The sequence below is a fragment of the Tachysurus fulvidraco genome, chromosome 1 (genome assembly GCF_022655615.1).
Source record: "Tachysurus fulvidraco isolate hzauxx_2018 chromosome 1, HZAU_PFXX_2.0, whole genome shotgun sequence".
Classification (NCBI taxonomy): domain Eukaryota; kingdom Metazoa; phylum Chordata; class Actinopteri; order Siluriformes; family Bagridae; genus Tachysurus; species Tachysurus fulvidraco.
Window position 1 is genome coordinate 9,151,282 of NC_062518.1, and position 17,061 is coordinate 9,168,342.

The 17,061-nt window shown below is 37.1% G+C and overlaps 1 protein-coding gene across 3 annotated transcripts in view; it reads left to right on the top strand.

The window, feature by feature from the left end:
• The window catches only part of b4galnt4b (beta-1,4-N-acetyl-galactosaminyl transferase 4b), a 95,506-nt gene that overhangs the window by 55,983 nt on the left and 22,462 nt on the right, over positions 1-17,061 (top strand). For all 3 annotated transcript variants that reach the window (XM_027136881.2, XM_027136880.2, XM_047806713.1), the window contains 5 exons: positions 1,287-1,382; positions 3,584-3,674; positions 4,015-4,115; positions 5,520-5,587; positions 14,616-14,694. In XM_027136881.2, the coding sequence (XP_026992682.1) occupies positions 1,287-1,382; positions 3,584-3,674; positions 4,015-4,115; positions 5,520-5,587; positions 14,616-14,694 (435 nt within the window). The remainder of the gene's footprint in view (positions 1-1,286; positions 1,383-3,583; positions 3,675-4,014; positions 4,116-5,519; positions 5,588-14,615; positions 14,695-17,061) is intronic.

Sequence of the window (17,061 nt, forward strand, 5' to 3'; positions counted from 1 at the left end):
TGAAAATATAAGTAAATTTACCTGCAGTTTTTTCTTTGCATGAATATAGCATTTCTTGTGCAAATGATCTTGATGAACAATTTACAAGCAAACGTATTTATGTCTAGCTTGATAAATGACGCCCACTGAATGGAACATGGGATGAGGAGCAGCCAAGGATATGATTACCAAGAATTATAAGCTCTGTTCTAATAATTTATTAATACAGGCTTAGTGGAAAGTCTTATTGATTTTATTACAGGACTTGCTGAAATATTTAATGGCTAAGGCGGGCACACTGTAAAATACTTGGTGTGATTGGCATGTATGAGAGATAAGACAGCACAGGAGACCGTGGAATGTCTGCCATGTCTGTCTGAGATGAGTCAGGTCAGTCGTGAAATGCCCGCTGTCCACCCCCATTTGGTGTGTATGGGACGCCAAGGCCTACATCCATACTGGCTGCAATTAGAAAGGCTAAAATTAAACCTGACTGTGGCAAGAGACCCGGAGCTGATGGGCAGATAGGAGGGGGCAGTGTGTGAGAGTATGTCAGCTGCTCAGTGCACCGTTATCCTCTCACTTCAGTAACACCCAGGGACACACAGGAATGTATGAATTTTGATTATTTTCTGGAATGCGAGAAATTGCTTTTAGTGCATTCTAATATAAGGGAGCTTAGCAATGTTCAGCTTCACCTGTTTTCTCTCTTTTTAGATAAATATATCAAAGATTTTTTTTCCCCATGAATTCCTGAGTAGCTTGGCATACACCATATGTGACTACAGGTAGAAGCCGTTATCCATAAGTGACCCTGATGGCACAGCAAGAGGAAGCCTACTTTCACACCTTGCGTGGCGTTTATTCGCAGCCAAATCCAGAGCAGCCGCTGCAGTTCTTTCACACACTCTCTCACCTCTCTTGGGCTTGTTCCTATTCACAGACCCAATTTCAGCAGGATGGAGCCTGCATTAGTCTGAGCTGGACATGCGTGGGCCTAATCTGGGGATGTGTATTACGCACAGTTCGCTCACTCTTACCTGCTTGTCCTATGCATTTTTTACCTTCAAAAGGAAGTCTGCATAAGGATTCATCGAGTTGTCCGTTTCGTAGCACTCCCTAAAGACAGGTAGAGTTTAACTAGGTACTAGGTACAAGACATATTACTCCACTCAAAGGAACCAAATAAGGGATAGTCCAGAGAGAAAGACAGATTGAGAGAGCTCTTGAATCTAAAAACTTGTCTGAATTCCTGACCCTGAAGCAGTGATAATATATTCCTTCTTTCTTTCTTCATGTTCTCGCAGTATAAAGGTCAGGCCAACCTGCATGTGTTTGAGGACTGGTGTGGCTCTTCAGTTTCTCAGCTCAGGAAGAACCTGCACTTCCCATTGTACCCACATGTGAGTAAACCAACACCTTAGGTCTGAACAGTTCCATACATCCTAATAATCTATTATTAATAAAATAAACCTGAAAGATTCTACATTCTGTGCAGTGAAAGATACAACATCCTGTTTATTCATTTACTCAACATTGTTTTTACAATTTAAAACAGACGTTTCAATAGATCCGTGTCTGATCGGGTCAGCAAAGAGATATGAAGCAGAATCATGACCAATGCTTGACTAAATAAGCATATTTGGAGGTTGCTATGAAATTAAGTCTAAATAGTAAAACTACTGTACTTCTTTCTAGTTGTCAGGACATTCATTGTAATGGTCACACTGACAATTAATGTTGCTTTTCACATGCAAATTTGGATTAGATTGCATTACATGTGAAAGATTTCAATGGAACAGTGAGATTATGATGTATATAATTTATTTAGATTGAAGATTTGGAATTTGCAATTGATGTAAATATTTGCATACGTGTGTGATTGCAGGTGATTGCAGGTGATTGCAGGGCTACATGTAAAATGTAGCAATGAAATGTTTACATTATTCATTAATGTTGGTGGAATTAAATATTTAATAATTATTTTAGCAAACCAAATGACTGAATTAATTTCAAACTCTTCCTGATGAACAACACAGCTTGTGTGATCTCCTTTGAATTCCCTTTGAAGCCAAAAGACACAGAACTAATACACACTACATAAAGTTTGTGCATCTGTTACTGTCTGTTTGGTGTTTGTGTACTCACTGTCTTAATGAGACAAAAGAAAAACATTCATTGCACAACATCCATTTAAAGTTTATTAGATTGTGCACTCTTTGTTTTTCCCACTTGAATGCACTTCACATCATGCTTCTCTAATGATGGTTGGTAAACGTTTCAAAGTGGCAAAATCTTTGGCAGGAAGCTCTGTGGCAGAAACCGCTGCCAGTTAATAAATGGTACACTTAAAGATATCCGCACCAGCTGGAAAAACCTTAGAGGTGTAAGGTGTAAGGCAAGAGGTGTAATTTGTCGTGATAAACACGTGTGATGTTCAGTTCAGATTGACCCGTTTTATATTTTTATTAAAAGTGTTTTTGTCTATGTTATAAATCATCCACTTTTTTTTTCAGAGGCATTTTTGCAAGATATATTTCAAAGCTAGTGACTGCAATATTTTGTTTCTTGTTCTGTTCTTCTGTATTTCATAAATAGATTCAAAATAATTGTTTAATTGTGTTCTAGATTAACGCCACCATGTCTTCATTGTAATATTTTTAGTTACACAAATTATAACTTTATCACCAAAGCAAAATTTATTGTTAAATTTGACATAATAATTATTAAATTATTAAATTGTTCTCTTTGTATTTATTTCTGAAATGAGTAGCTAGCTGTCACTTCCATAAGTTGGCAGTTTAGCTGCTTTTTGGCACATTTTTAGAGACTAAAAATTAAACAAGAGGGAAGACCATTAACCAATGAACCACTGTGTGTAATATTTGCCTTCGATATTCCAACATGATAAAATTTCATTTTCTGTTTTTTTGGTCACTATTTTTATTCTATTTTAATTTTTTGATTTTATTAATATTACTTTAATTACATGGCCAGTTAAAATAATTTTCAATACATATCATATTATGTATGGTTGTGTATAAGAAAAATTTCATTTGAATTTAAATTAGTTAGAAGGGGCTCATTAACATAAATCTGTTGTTCATATTACATTTATACGATGATTAGTTCTGGTGTTAGTGGCTCCAGTTGAGTAATTTGTTAAAAAAAATTATAGCTAAATGATATTAAGCATAACCCCACCTGAATTCTAGCAACAGTCCAATTGAAATGGTTATTACAGGAGTTACTACATTTTTCTGAATATAAAAAACTTCTTACTTGAAATTTTAGATACTGTATATATCAAATGACACTAAGATTAATCATCTGCTCTACCTTTTGGCATTATCTTATATTATTTTTAGGTCCATTTAATTTAATTTTAATCACACCCTAAAGTCTTATGAGTTATGTGTGCGTAGTGCAAATAAAAGTCCCTGAGTTTCTATTCTGTCACTATTATTTAGTTCTAACTTTAACTTAGTGCTGCTAATAATGTCAGCGAAGGGCTTTGAGAGGGAGAACTGGATAACAGGGCATTATATAGGGTGAAGAATAGAGATAGCCTTTAATTCTAATGTTTGATACATTTTGTTTGCAGGCCAGAACCACAGTGAAGAAACTGGCTGTGGTTCCAAAGTGGAAGAATTATGGCCTCCGCATCTTTGGCTTTATTCATCCGTATAAAGACGGTATGTTACATTGCGGTTGTACAATAGATAGCGACAAGGACTTAAATTTGTGGAGCATTGCTTTTGTAAGAGCAATGCTCCACTTACAAACAAAAAGTCCCGTGTTTAGAGCATTGCTTCAGGTGAGCTTCAGAAGACCTTCAGTAGACAGAAAGGGAAGGAAATAGGAGTGAAAGAGTGAAGCATTGTCACTTCATCATTACAGTAAAATAGTGATTATTAAACTATGTAAAGAGTAACACATTTGACACCTGCTTATTTTGAGGTTTTATATTATAGTATATCTGTTGTCCATATAGGAGCATGTACATTTGATTTCACCTGCTCTTTATTTTTCCAGGAGATTTCCAGTTCTCCATATCATCCGATGATAACTCTGAGCTGTGGCTGAGCTCGGACGAGAATCCGCTCAATGCCAAGCTCCTGGTGTATGTGGGGAAGGTGTGTACTACATATTTCAAAGCTAATGTTTAGTAACTTTCTAGCCAATGCTTCCTTTTATAGTCCACTTAGTTGAACACACACAATTATGCCTGTGTTTGTTGTAAACTGAAGAACTGTTCTATTATTTTGAGTTAAATAAAATATTTCCGGTAACTAAGACAATTTAAAAAAATCATGACAAAAAAAATCCAGATGTAGATTTAGAAATAATTTTAATGAGTAAAGCCAGAGGCAACACTGGCAAGAAAAAACTCCCTGAGATTACATGAGGAAGACCAACCAGACTCATCATCATCATCTTGGTGACGCTGGATACTCCATCCAGCCAGTTTCTGTACAACATATTTTACACAGGGTTGCATATCCCAGGAGACTTGGTGCCCAAGGCAGGGGACACCATGAGGCAGGTGTCTTTCTCTCTTTCTCTCTCTCAGAATACCTGGAGGAAACCCCATAAACATGCTAACCAATTAGCCACCGCTCTCCCACAACCAGATAATGAAATTATAAATAATTACAGTTTACAGGTGTAAAAAAAAACTGTGTTGAAAGGATGGCGAATATGAGAATATTGTGGATAATTGTCCTGAGATGGACATTTTTTATGTTTACAGCAACCGGTAAACCATTTTTCTTACCTTCTATACCATTTATAAACCATTAATAATGAGCTTACTACAGTATGTAGCTACTACTTTTGCATTACACTCTTACCTGAGCAACACCCTGGACTTTAAGGGAGGTTTTATTTAAAAGCCCTGCTGCTGTCAGTGTATGTAAGTTGCTTTCATTATTAATATAAACTGACAAAATAATCAAACACATTTTCTAGTTTTCTCATACTATTTCATAATTTCTTATGTTTTGGAAGTTTTGAGAAAATAGCAAACTGGTAATCAAGGGCAAGAGTAAAAGGTTCACAAGTTATTTGTGCTGCAACGAATTAAGAACAGGACATTAAGAATACAAACCATATACGAGACATTAGACACAACACGATTAATCATTCAGGTGGGTGTTAGAAAGGATCAAGGAGTGATGTTATTGAAATTCCGTCATCTGTCGTCTATTTAGCCTTTCTGGAGAGAGAAGGGGAAAAAAACATCTACATAACATTTTTTTTTAAAAAGTAGACAATCTAGCCTGCTGTATTGTATTCAGGTTATTATGGGTCTATGTTTAGATAGCTAACACGTTCCCATCCGAATGGTAATAGGTTTCTTGCTCACTCTTTGCAATGGCAGTAATTGTGAAGAAAATGCTAGTTTCTGTGTACGAGGTGAAAGTTGGAGAATTTTTGTGGCAGCGGTGTATCAATCTGCTGGAATTGATGTGTAATGTGTAACAACTGGCAGTTTTAGAAAGACGTATGTGACAGATATGTGAAATCTCTCCTCGCAGCATGGATCTGAGTGGACGGCTCCAGGTGAATTCAGCAAGTTCAGGTCCCAGACTTCAAAGTCTGTGCAGTAAGTACAATTTATTGTATTTCTTGAATTATAATAAGTGATAGAATCATTTATAGTTTTGAGTATTTGCAGAAAAGATAAATGAATAGACAATGAATAAAAATACAAAATAGATAATAAATAATCACAGAATTTTCACCTACAGTGTGTTGTCTACAGATGGATTAAAGCTAAAGGAAAACATGAGGGCTCTGTTATGCTGTAGTTCTCACCTTCCTCCTTTGAAGAAACGGTCTTTGCAAAATTAAGGGGCAAAAAAAGATTATTTTGACTAATCAGCTTATACCAAACATATTCAAGCCCACTTTCCATTTTTTGGAAATTTCAAATTTGTAAAGTGTTAAATTGAACACTTCGTTATAAACCTATATAATATTTTTGTTGTTGTTTTTCAGTCACAATTTTTCAACCTTGATGAAAAAGTGTCATTTTCCACAATTTTGGTGAATATATACCATTTTCATGGGAAGGATATTGCATTAGTGTATCTTTCAAACACATCAGCTAAAACAATACTAGCGTTAAATGGATGAAGAGAGTGGCGCTTCTAGACAAAAATGCAGAGTATAAAAACCACTGAAATATTCATAAACACATGCATTTACCAAAGAGTTAAGATGTTCTGCATTAGTTTGTGTGATTATTAATTGAATAGAAAGCAGTAGAGCAGATTAACACACTGACTCATTTATTTGTCACTGCTCCTGAAGGTGAACTCTTCTTCACTTCCTTCAGTGCAACAGAAGATAAAATGTTGTAGACACCCATTAGTGTTAGTTTTTAATTTGTGTTTCGTAGACAACTTCGCAGCTGTGAAATCCGCAAAGGCGTAGATACAAACATCAACATCAAGCCAGGGTGTGCAGGCAATAGGAAGTACTAGCCACAGCAATACACTTTAAGCTGTCTGTTAATTGAAGGGGTTCGATGTCTGTTTTATTTCTCACCAGTTTTTCCTTCAGTGCACCACAGTGCAGCTACAACTCACTCGACCAGTGAAAAACAGTTGTCAGCTGCACTTGTGAAAATAAGCAGCCAGGCAGTTTTCCACGAAATAAATCAGAAGAGATGCATTAAAGTGCCATTCGTCAGTGCCGAGTGTCAGTCACTCATTTTAATTGCTTCTGTCGCTCTTTTTCGAGGTGACGCTGATTGCTGTAGAAGTCGAGCGTTGCTGTGTGTAGTGTGAGTTGCTGAATTATTCATCAGTGGAGTTGCGCCTTAGGATGAGTGCATGAACGCTCCTGACTATCTGAGTACCATTACATGGTAAACATTGTTAATGCTATTCTGTTGGGACTGGAAGACAAAACTACAGGGCAGTGTCCACTTGATCTGACAGCCTCCTGGCAGAAAGACCGTAAGAGTGTAAAAATTATGCAATCAGCTGGGGAATTATTTGTAAGGTAAAAGCATTTAGTACTAGAATGAGTGTGGTTTACCTTGCATCAGTAATTCTTAAGGTAAGAATTTTTCAAAATGTGTTTGTGTGTGTGTGTGAGAGAGAGAGAGAGAGAGAGAGAGAGAGAGAGAGAGAGAGAGAGAGAGAGAGAGAGAGAGAGAGAGAGAGATATTTAAAGACTTGGAAGTATATTCATTAATTATGAGTGAGAAATAATTACAGTACAAATGTAGGGGACAATGGAGTATGGAGAATGAATGTTCGTTCATTCATTCATTCATTCATTCATTCATTCATTCATTCATTCATTCATTCAGACATTCATCAAGACATTCATTCATTCAGAAATTCATTCAATTTCAATTGAATAAATGTGATACTTCTGAGTGTATGAACCCAAACCCAGCATTTCACCATTGCATCTATCTTTTTTTTATCCATCTCTTTGCCCCCAAAAACACCACCCCCCACTCCACCACCAATTCTCTGAATCAATGCATAGATTGTTACTTTCCTGCATGGGAGCTTAGTTAGTTTGATGCCAGAAAGAAGACAAAGAATTGTGTGTTTTATGGCCTAATGGCTCGGTTCATGCAGAAAGAGAAGACTGCCCATATGACAGGCAGGGTTCTATCGGCTGAGTTTTCCACTGTTGCTGGGCAAAGAAGGGCTAATGAACCCGAGCGGAAAGTTTCTAGAAAACCTTGCATGCAGAAAAGAAACGCATCTGTCTGAGGCTGTGAAAGCAGACACAATGAAGATGAAGATCTGTGAAATAAGAGAAAGGTTAGACGGAACAGAAATATCATAGCTTAGGGGTGAACCTGTTCGGGAAATGTGGAAATGTCAGATGTGCAGATGAAATGCCACTTTCCGTCACACTGCATATAAAGTTTCATAGAAGTAAAGTATAGTTCAGTTTTGTGTTTACCTACTGCAGGTTTTCTTTACAGAAATAGAATAAAGAGAAGAAACATTATGAAATCTTAACATATATTATATACATATCCTAATAATACAGTTACATTATTACAAATTATTATTTATATTATTAAACAAGGACACCAAGAACTTATATAAAGCTTATATTAATGAATAGATTATTTATACTGTTTCATACAACATAAAGGTTTCTACAGTATGCATCTATAAAAGAGTACCTGATCATATCGATCCTTATCATATCTGCTAGCTTCCATCTGTTATATCCACCCATATTCAGTTTGATTTAGTTAGTAACTTATTTTGTACTTGATTTTGGCATACAGAAGATCTGAAATAGTAAATAATTAAAGGACTGCTACTTGCAAACTATAAACACATAAAAACAAATCAGATGGAGTGCTGCTACAGCTGGAGATCAATGGACTCCTTCCTGCTCTCCTAGCTACAGAGGAACGAGAGACATCTCTCCTACTCAAATGCAGCACCTGGAATTTATGAGGTTATGGAAGGTCTCTGCGGTCAGAGTAAATCAACCCTCCACTCACATGAATATCTCCAGAGCAGGTGTTAGTTTAAGAGGGGTTTAGTAATTGCTGAGGTCCTATTATGCTTAAAGAAAGTTGGGGTTTTTTAAATGCCTCTAAGGTAGTTAGACACTTGATCTTACTGTATGTTGTCTTTATGAAAACCACATGTACACCAGTGCATTCGTGCATTTATACAGTCAGCCAATCATGTAGCAGCATTGTAATTTCTAAAGGGTTGTGGTAGCCTAGTGGTTAAGGTGTTGGGCTACCAATCAGAAGGTTGTCAGTTCTTATTCCTACGTCCACCAAGCTGCCACTGCTGGGCCCATAAGCAAGGCCCTTAAGTTGTATAAAAATTAGATAAAAATGTAAGTTTCTCTGGATAAGGGCGTCTGCTAAATGCTGTAAATGTAATGCATAGGTGAATGCAGGCACTGGTCACAAGCTTCAGGTAATTTGTATATCAAATATGTGAAAGGGAATTGTGTGTTGCTTGATTGTGGCATGTTTATTGGTGTCGCATGGACTGTTTTTCACAAACTGCTGATCTGGGATTTTTACACACAAGAGCCACAAGTGTTTAAACAGAATGATGCGAAAAACAAAAAAAACATTTAGTGACTGGACAGACAGCAGACAGAAATGCTTTGTTTAATTTCGCAACAGAAATGTCACTTTACAACCACAATAAATTGATAAGCTGAAGATTTGGTTTAGTTGGTAAGGTGGTGGCCTGCTGATTAGAAGGTTTTAAGTTTGAATCCCAGGTCCACCAAGCTAAAATTCCAGAAACACCAAGCTGACAGTGCTGGGCTCTTGAGCAAGGCCAGTAACCCTTGAGTTATTTGAATTAGATTGTAAGTCTCTGTAGTTAAATGCTTAAATGCTGCAAATATCTGGCCAGCTCCAGCACAGCAATTATTTATTTTCTCTAGATACGTTGTCATAATGTTAAAGTTCAGAAAAGAATACAATTCTTTTGTTAGAAGCCTAATAAAATCTGCAAATAAATAAAGTGTAAATACAAATTCTGAAACATTACATACTGGTGTAGCGTCTGGTACAGGTCATTTTAGATTTCATGTCCCAGGCACCCTAAATTTCAACATCTACTCCTCAATTAACCGATGAGCAACCCAGTTTTACACACACCTGGCTCCAGAATGACTGGAGCCTACACAAAGACCAGATAACCCCATGCGGCTTCTCTGGGGCCCTCAATCAGAACACACACACACACACACAACACAATGAGACATTCCTTTTACTAATAAAACCCGAAGATAAGGTACACTAAGGTTCTCATTCTTATAACCCTTTTTGTAATGTGTTCTTCTATTAAGGCTTGCCTGACTTAAAATTATTTGCTCCTTAATTTCTTGACAGGGGTGTATTTTATTCATGCGTCAGAAAACAACATTTTATTTAACATCCGTTACACTCTAATTACTGATCATGGCACATTAATGTATACCTGTTCTAATGCTGTATGCCCCTTTAAGGTCTAATGTCAGAATGTATACGAAGCTATCGTTTTCTTTTTACTTCCCTAATGAAAGTGCATCTTGTTCATGTTTCATTTTTGTTGCTTTGCCTTTATAAGAACACAATATCGTATTAACATCAGTTACCCTTCGATTACTGATCTGTGTATATAATGTACCGCTGCCGTTATACCGTCATTACCCTTCATGTTTAGTATCCAAATGACCACAAAATTATCGGTTACTCATTTTTCAAACACTGGTGTATTTTATTTGAGCACGAAAGGCGCCATACCGTCTTAATACACCCTGGATCAAACTTTAAAGTCATCTAAAAGTTTGATAGCTAAACCACGCCCACAGTCACCTGAAACAAAGGGAGTTTTTCCCTCCAAAATCCTGACTATTGAGTATTGGTCATCTCCCCAATGATGGGTGGAGTTCGCGACCTTTAAATTGTCACAAACACCACTAATCCGTGGTCAGACTTCCGGAACAGCTTCAAGACGACTCCATCTTCCTTCAAAGAAGTTCCAGCAAGCTTCACTTCCAAGAACGACAACTGCTCTGATCTTCAGGAGAACTTGGAAGAACGTCTGACCCCACCCTAACCGACTTTTCAGAGATTTCTCTGTTGCATCCGGACTCCTGTTCAGTAAGCCAATGCAAGTAACCGTTTCCTTTACCAATCGATTTAGATGCGTAATTTTAAGTAGGAATCTTTCATTGAATCTTAAGGTGAATTTAAGTTTCTGTGACGATTTCCCAGTTAGGGTGTGATTAATTTTTGAGTCTAAGCTTGCCATTCCTTTCCTTCCTTTCTCTAGTTTCTTCTTTCCAGTCTCTTCCTCCCTTTCCCCAATTTTAATTTCTTTTGTTTTATTTTATTTTCATTTTCATTTTCCCTATTTCTTTTGTTTGTTTTTGTAGTTAGTTTTATGTTGTGTTTGTCTCATTCATTAAATGTCATAATTTTGAGCCACAGGTGATTTGTCTCTGAGTATCGCTCACTCTATTAAGTTAATTCAATTTAAATTACGGTATAAAGTAAAAAGGGAAGCGAATCTTTCTTGGCCGGGAAGATACTGCCTTCATAGAATTAATAAAGGTTACACGGCCTGTTCGCCGGACGAACAGACCAAATAAGTGTAACGTTAATTCCATTACCGTTAATTTCAACTTAGGTTAAAATATTTAGAAGTCACTATAACACATTATAGTTACTTATAAACGTTTACCTTGCTTCGCGAGCCAAAATCGCTACACTGGGTATTTATTTTTTTTATTCTATTGTTTTGTTTTTTTACTAAGCAATCACTTCATCTGCAGATCCGAATGCAAGAGTTTTTAAATGAACAGCCTGGACGAATTCAAAAGATGGATGAATAAGACAGGTTTAAGCTTGGATTTTTACCAGACCATACATATCATTCCTGTTCACAACAAGGGTAATTCACGGTTGGTAATTAGCCCTTGGCCACAGCATCATATTTTATTGAGTGTGGAGGTTTAATTACTGTGATTGGTGTACTAGCTATGAACCGCTTTCCTAAAGAATAGCTCATTAAAGAGCCATGTGAAGCCAGTTCAAGGTTTTCAGGCTTGCTCCCATTTTGTCAAGAGGGCATTCAAGTATGACTGAATTTACACAAGACTATACAACCTACTCAGTGTTTCCTCCTGCTTTATCTTTCGGCTTTCATCACTGAGTCCGCCTCGGTTATTATAAAGAATGCTTGCCAGGCAATTAGTCAACCAATTAAAAGCCCATTTTACCCCCTCTATCTCCTTCACTCTTTCTATCTCCCCTTCTGTTTTGGACATTCTGCTATCATCTTCCTGTCTGTGCTCGCTGGCTTGCTTTATATAATCTGGACCTGATCAGCCATTCATTCTTTCTGTTCTCATAATTTCTTATGGTTACTCTTTTGTTCTGGCTCTTGCAAAAGCCTCCAGACAGAAGTGAGACATGTAGCAATAGCACACCATCACACGGAGCGTTTATCAGATGGAAAACACACATACTATCTGGTTTCTCTGCTGATGTCAATAGTTTGTCCCCAGGTGTTAACAACAAATTGTAAACAAGATTTTTTTGTCCTCCTGAGTGTGTGTGTGTGTGTGTGTGTGTGTGTGTGTGTGTGTGTGTGTGTGTGTGTGTGTGTGTGTGTGTGTGTGTGTGTGTGTTCATGTGTGTGTTCATGTGTGTGTGTAGAGTATGCCTGTCTTCCTTATCTTCACTCATGCTTCTCCGACTTGTCTTTTTAAATGACATTCTTTCTTTCTACCTCCATTCCTCATTTTCTGATTACAGCCTTCATTGTAATTTAGCTGCATTCACCAAAAGATCTGCATCAGCAAATGTCAAGCTGGATTTAAAAGGAAACTGGGAGAGACATTTTGGGTTTCCACAAGCTCAATAAATGATTATTTCCCAATTACAGTATAATGGACCGTAGTAACACTAAAACCCTGTATATCGTACACACTTTCAAATGTAAAACGGCACTTTTTTATTCGTACAATCAAGTACTCCATTTTTAGAAAGCAGTAAATCACAGTGTTTTGTTACAACTCTTATAATATATGGGCTCCATGAGGAATATATACTATAATGTCTGTCAGAGTTAAAGCACCGCTCAAGCTACCATCAATCCCAGCCATCTGCCATCCATAACTCTCTCTTCCTGTCTCTTTATTCCACCTTCTGTCTTTTTACTCTTGCATCCTTCACCCTGTTTCCACTGTCTTTCTTACTTGCCCTTTTGGTCATATCTAAGTTTCTTCCACATATAGACTAAAACTTGTGTAAAAACACAAGGCAGAGGAAGTGAAAAAAGGAAAGAGCGTTTCCAAAATGATCTCCAACTTCTTGCATTTACAATTTAGATAATACACAGTAGACCATCTAGTGATCTGACTAAAATGGGAGCAGCAAGATATACACAAATTATGAATCTCATATATTAGATAGGTTTTTCACTGCTTGATTCACTAACACCACCTGGAAAATGGTATCCAAGGAGTACCAAATGGTTTGTCATTCTGGGGGGACCTTTAAAGGTTTTATTTCTAAGACCCTCATAACAGAAAGCTTCAATTTTCAGAGATGATTTTAAGTTCTTTAGAAAGCTAAGAACCATTACAACTATTACCAAAATACCACTGAGAAAACAAAGCATATATTTATTTTACTCCTTCATCATATATTTTTAGTAAGAATGTAAGCATCAATATAGATTTTGCTTGGCATACACATTAAGATTAGGGTAAAAATTTTCAATGGATAGAAGAGCCCTTATCATTGTAGGTGGGGCTGGAAATGCATACATGGGTCATATGTTGGACTCGGCAAGTATGAGCAGACATTCGGTTGGAGCATGTGGAGAGAGCCGAGAACTTATTGGAATGGGATTAGTATGTTGAGGGATCAACCCCCGCAGACCATTCACCACAAAGCAATTGATTATTTGCACCTTGCACTGCACCATGCTCCCCTGCCTCTGCTTGACTGGTCTCAGCCTCTGTTATGGTAAGAAAGTTTGTATGCATCAAGAATCTTCTACGTTCTGGCAGCTAGGCAGTGAATAATCTTCCCCTAGATGTCTATCCAGATGAGTCACTGGCAGTCTTTTTAACATTGTCTAAAGACCCACATCTTCTTGAAATACTTTAACAAATAAGTTGTCTCTGTGCTTTTCTTGAAATATTATATCTGTTAACTTGATATATTTTTGGACTGATAGTATTCTCAGGTATTAATTTAGAGAGTAAGCACTGTAAGCTGCATTGGATAAAAGCATCTGCCAGATGCAGTAAAGGTGCATGTAAATGTTGGTGTATGCCATGGTTGTGTTGTAAGCAGTGTTGAAACCTGTGGGAATTTTGCAGAAGCTCTGTAGATGATGTTTGAGAATTTTGGAATTGGTATCACAGTGACGAGGTGGGAACTGAGGTGGGGCACTGGGGGATGTGGTGCAGACATTGTTGAAGGCACATGGGAGTGGGGTTAAGACCAAACTGGGCTTGGGAAGGGCTTCAGATGATGCAGGGATTGGGTTAGAAATTGCACCTGTGGATATGGAGACAGATTGATAAGGTAATGTAGGTTGGGTTGGAAATGGTTTTAGGGTATCTAGGGATTGGTCTATGAATATGGGGTGGTCAGGGATAAAGTAGATTGTTTCCGTTTACAACAAGACAGGGTTGGGGTGGACAGGGTTGGGATCTCTGCAGAGATGGATGGGCATGCAGTAGTGAATGGGGATGGATTTACATTCTAACACAGCTTCTAACACTACTTCTAACACTATTTACATTCTAACACAGCTTCTAACACATTCTAACACAGATCAGTGCGTTGCATTTTGTTATATTAGTTACTGTGCTACAAAAAAAGGATATAAAAATATGAATACCTAGCCATACCCTAGATTTCCCAGGCCCAGTGAGGAAACGGGGCAGCAAGCAGATGGTTGTGCCACTATATTTTATGTCATAGCTCCCTGTAGACACTGTACCTGACAGAGTACTTAACCCAGCATGTGTTCTCATACGGCACTAGAGCCGCACTGTCCTCTTTCTCCTTAACTATCTGACTCCCTCTTTCCGTTTCTTTTCTATACTGATGCTGTTTCCTGTGTCCTTTCTTTCTCTTCTTGCTTTCACAGCTTGATGGCCTCTAGGCGGTACTACTTTGAAATTTTACACAAGCAGGATGACAAGGGCTCAGACCATGTTGAAGTTGGGGTAAGTTTTGCAGTGCAAGACTGACATGTCTGGTTTGGACCCAAAAAGATTAACCCTGGCTTAGATTAATAATCCTTCCAGGGCTAATCCAGATGTAGGAACATAGTTTGATAAATCACTAGCTTGGGCTTCCTGGGCTCCAGGGACAGGTTGATTTCATGTTCTGGGGATTAGTTTTTAATTTGTAGGTTCAGGTTCAAGAAACAAAAAAAAATCTCTAATCCTCCTCCTTATTGACGTTCACTTGGTCTGGAGGCTGTGTTTAGTATTAAACGGTGATGAGACTCACCTTGATGCTGGGTCTTTAGCACAAGGTACATGTTCCTAATCCCACCTCCTGCATGTCTACTGATAATTACTAGGCATATCATGTTTGTTCAGAAGCAAAACAGGGTCATTTCCTGTATAAAATCCGTATAAAACATACCGTTCCAAAATTTGAGTTTGTATTCAAACCAATGACTATTCACTTAAAAGAAAGGACAGACATGTGCCAACATTTAAAATAAATATCACTAAATTGCTGTATAATCGAAACCTACAAACCTTTTTTTTTTTGCCTTATTTGAACACAACTTTCATGGTAAAAGTATCTGATTTGTGACATCCCAAATACTTGGCTGTGTTACATCAGGAGTTCCAGCAGGCTGTAAAGATGTCCTGAGGTGACACATTTGTTCACTTATTGAGTGTGCCAAAGAAGTGCCAATGTTTCAGATCAAATTTCATCTACAGATGGACAGTTCATTACTTTGAACGAAGACATGTAGCTTTTGTTATCATCGCTATTTTGTTTATATAAATGCATCTACAGCACTAGGGGTCTAAACAAACAAGTTAATTTGCATGAAGACTCAGAAAATATAAATACATGGAAACACAGCATCTCTGATTCTAGCACAGCATGCAGTTGTCTTGTTATTAAACATATAAAGATAAAATAAAGTTGCTAAGAAACTTTTATATCTCACTGTGTTACATGATAATGTAACTTTTTTTTGTTTACCTTTGTATTGATACACACAAATAGCATGCTACTACTAGTTAGCAATCACTGTTCAGTCTAGTTTCCAGGTCTCCAAAACATAGCAGTGAGAAGCACACTTAATCTTTTCTTTTAGCTAATGAATTTATGATATGTTCCGCAAAATGCAATGTTACATCACTGTAATACTCTTGTGAGTCTTCTGCATCTTAATATAATATTTATCACCACAAGCTGCGAAATAACCAGGATGAATGGTTTATGAACCACTCAGCTTCTTCTGTCTTTATCCTATAATAGCATCATTTCGTTGTCTCCTTCTCCTTCCATTTCTATCCAATGTGCCTTCTTTGTCTAGGTCTGTCCCTGTTTTTTCTGTCATTTTGGAAATGTATTATGTAAAGCAAAGCCTAAACCAGTGACAAGTTGCAGAATGGAGGCAATTTAAGGTCTAAAAAAAAGAACGAAAAAAAAAGGAAAAAATTCGGCAGCCGGATTTTGATTTAAAGCTACAAAATGCTAAAGTAATGGCCTTAGCTGAAAATGCTGCTCCTTGCCAGTACCAAAAATGTCACTGAATACACATCTACAGTGGACATATTTATAGAAATAAGGCCTCATGAATCCGCTATGCATGCTTTATAATAAATCTTGGTCCATAAAAGTGTTTATTGATACTGACATTTGATTTTAAGTAGCATGATTATGGTCAACATAACAACATACCTATGTGCTTTTACGAGCGAGTTTGACCGAGAGTGAACACTGGAATGGAATGAAAACTGTAATGAAATTAACACATAAAAAATAAGAGGAGAGGAGATGGAATTGTACCCATAACAAACAAATAGAAGATAAGGCTTTATATGACTGATATCTACATACAGTAATGTATTCATGAAATCCAAAATAAACACCTAATTACATATTCATGAAAGTTCCCAGTCTACAGAGAATGGTAGCATTATTATAGCACTGGGAAATGTTTCGAAGGCAAAATGAATCCCATGATCAAGTATATGCATGGTTGTCTTCATTAAAAATAATAAAAGAATTCTATAGCTCATACAGTATAGCATGTTTGTAGCGTAACATAATGAAATATTGTATGTATTATAGTAAATGTGCTATGCTCGTATATCAAATATAATCTTGTGAAGTGAAACAATTGCGCATAGTTTTTATAAAATTGTACAATTCTTGACACAACATGATTTTATTGCTTATACTAAACTTAATTTAAAACAAGTTTTTTTATTACGATATTAAATAATGTAGAGTGAGGGTGATCAATTCATGCAGTATTAACTAAAAACAGTGTGAAATCTCACGAGGATGTTAGTGCAGAATGGAAGTATAGTGCATGCATACAGTAGGATAGT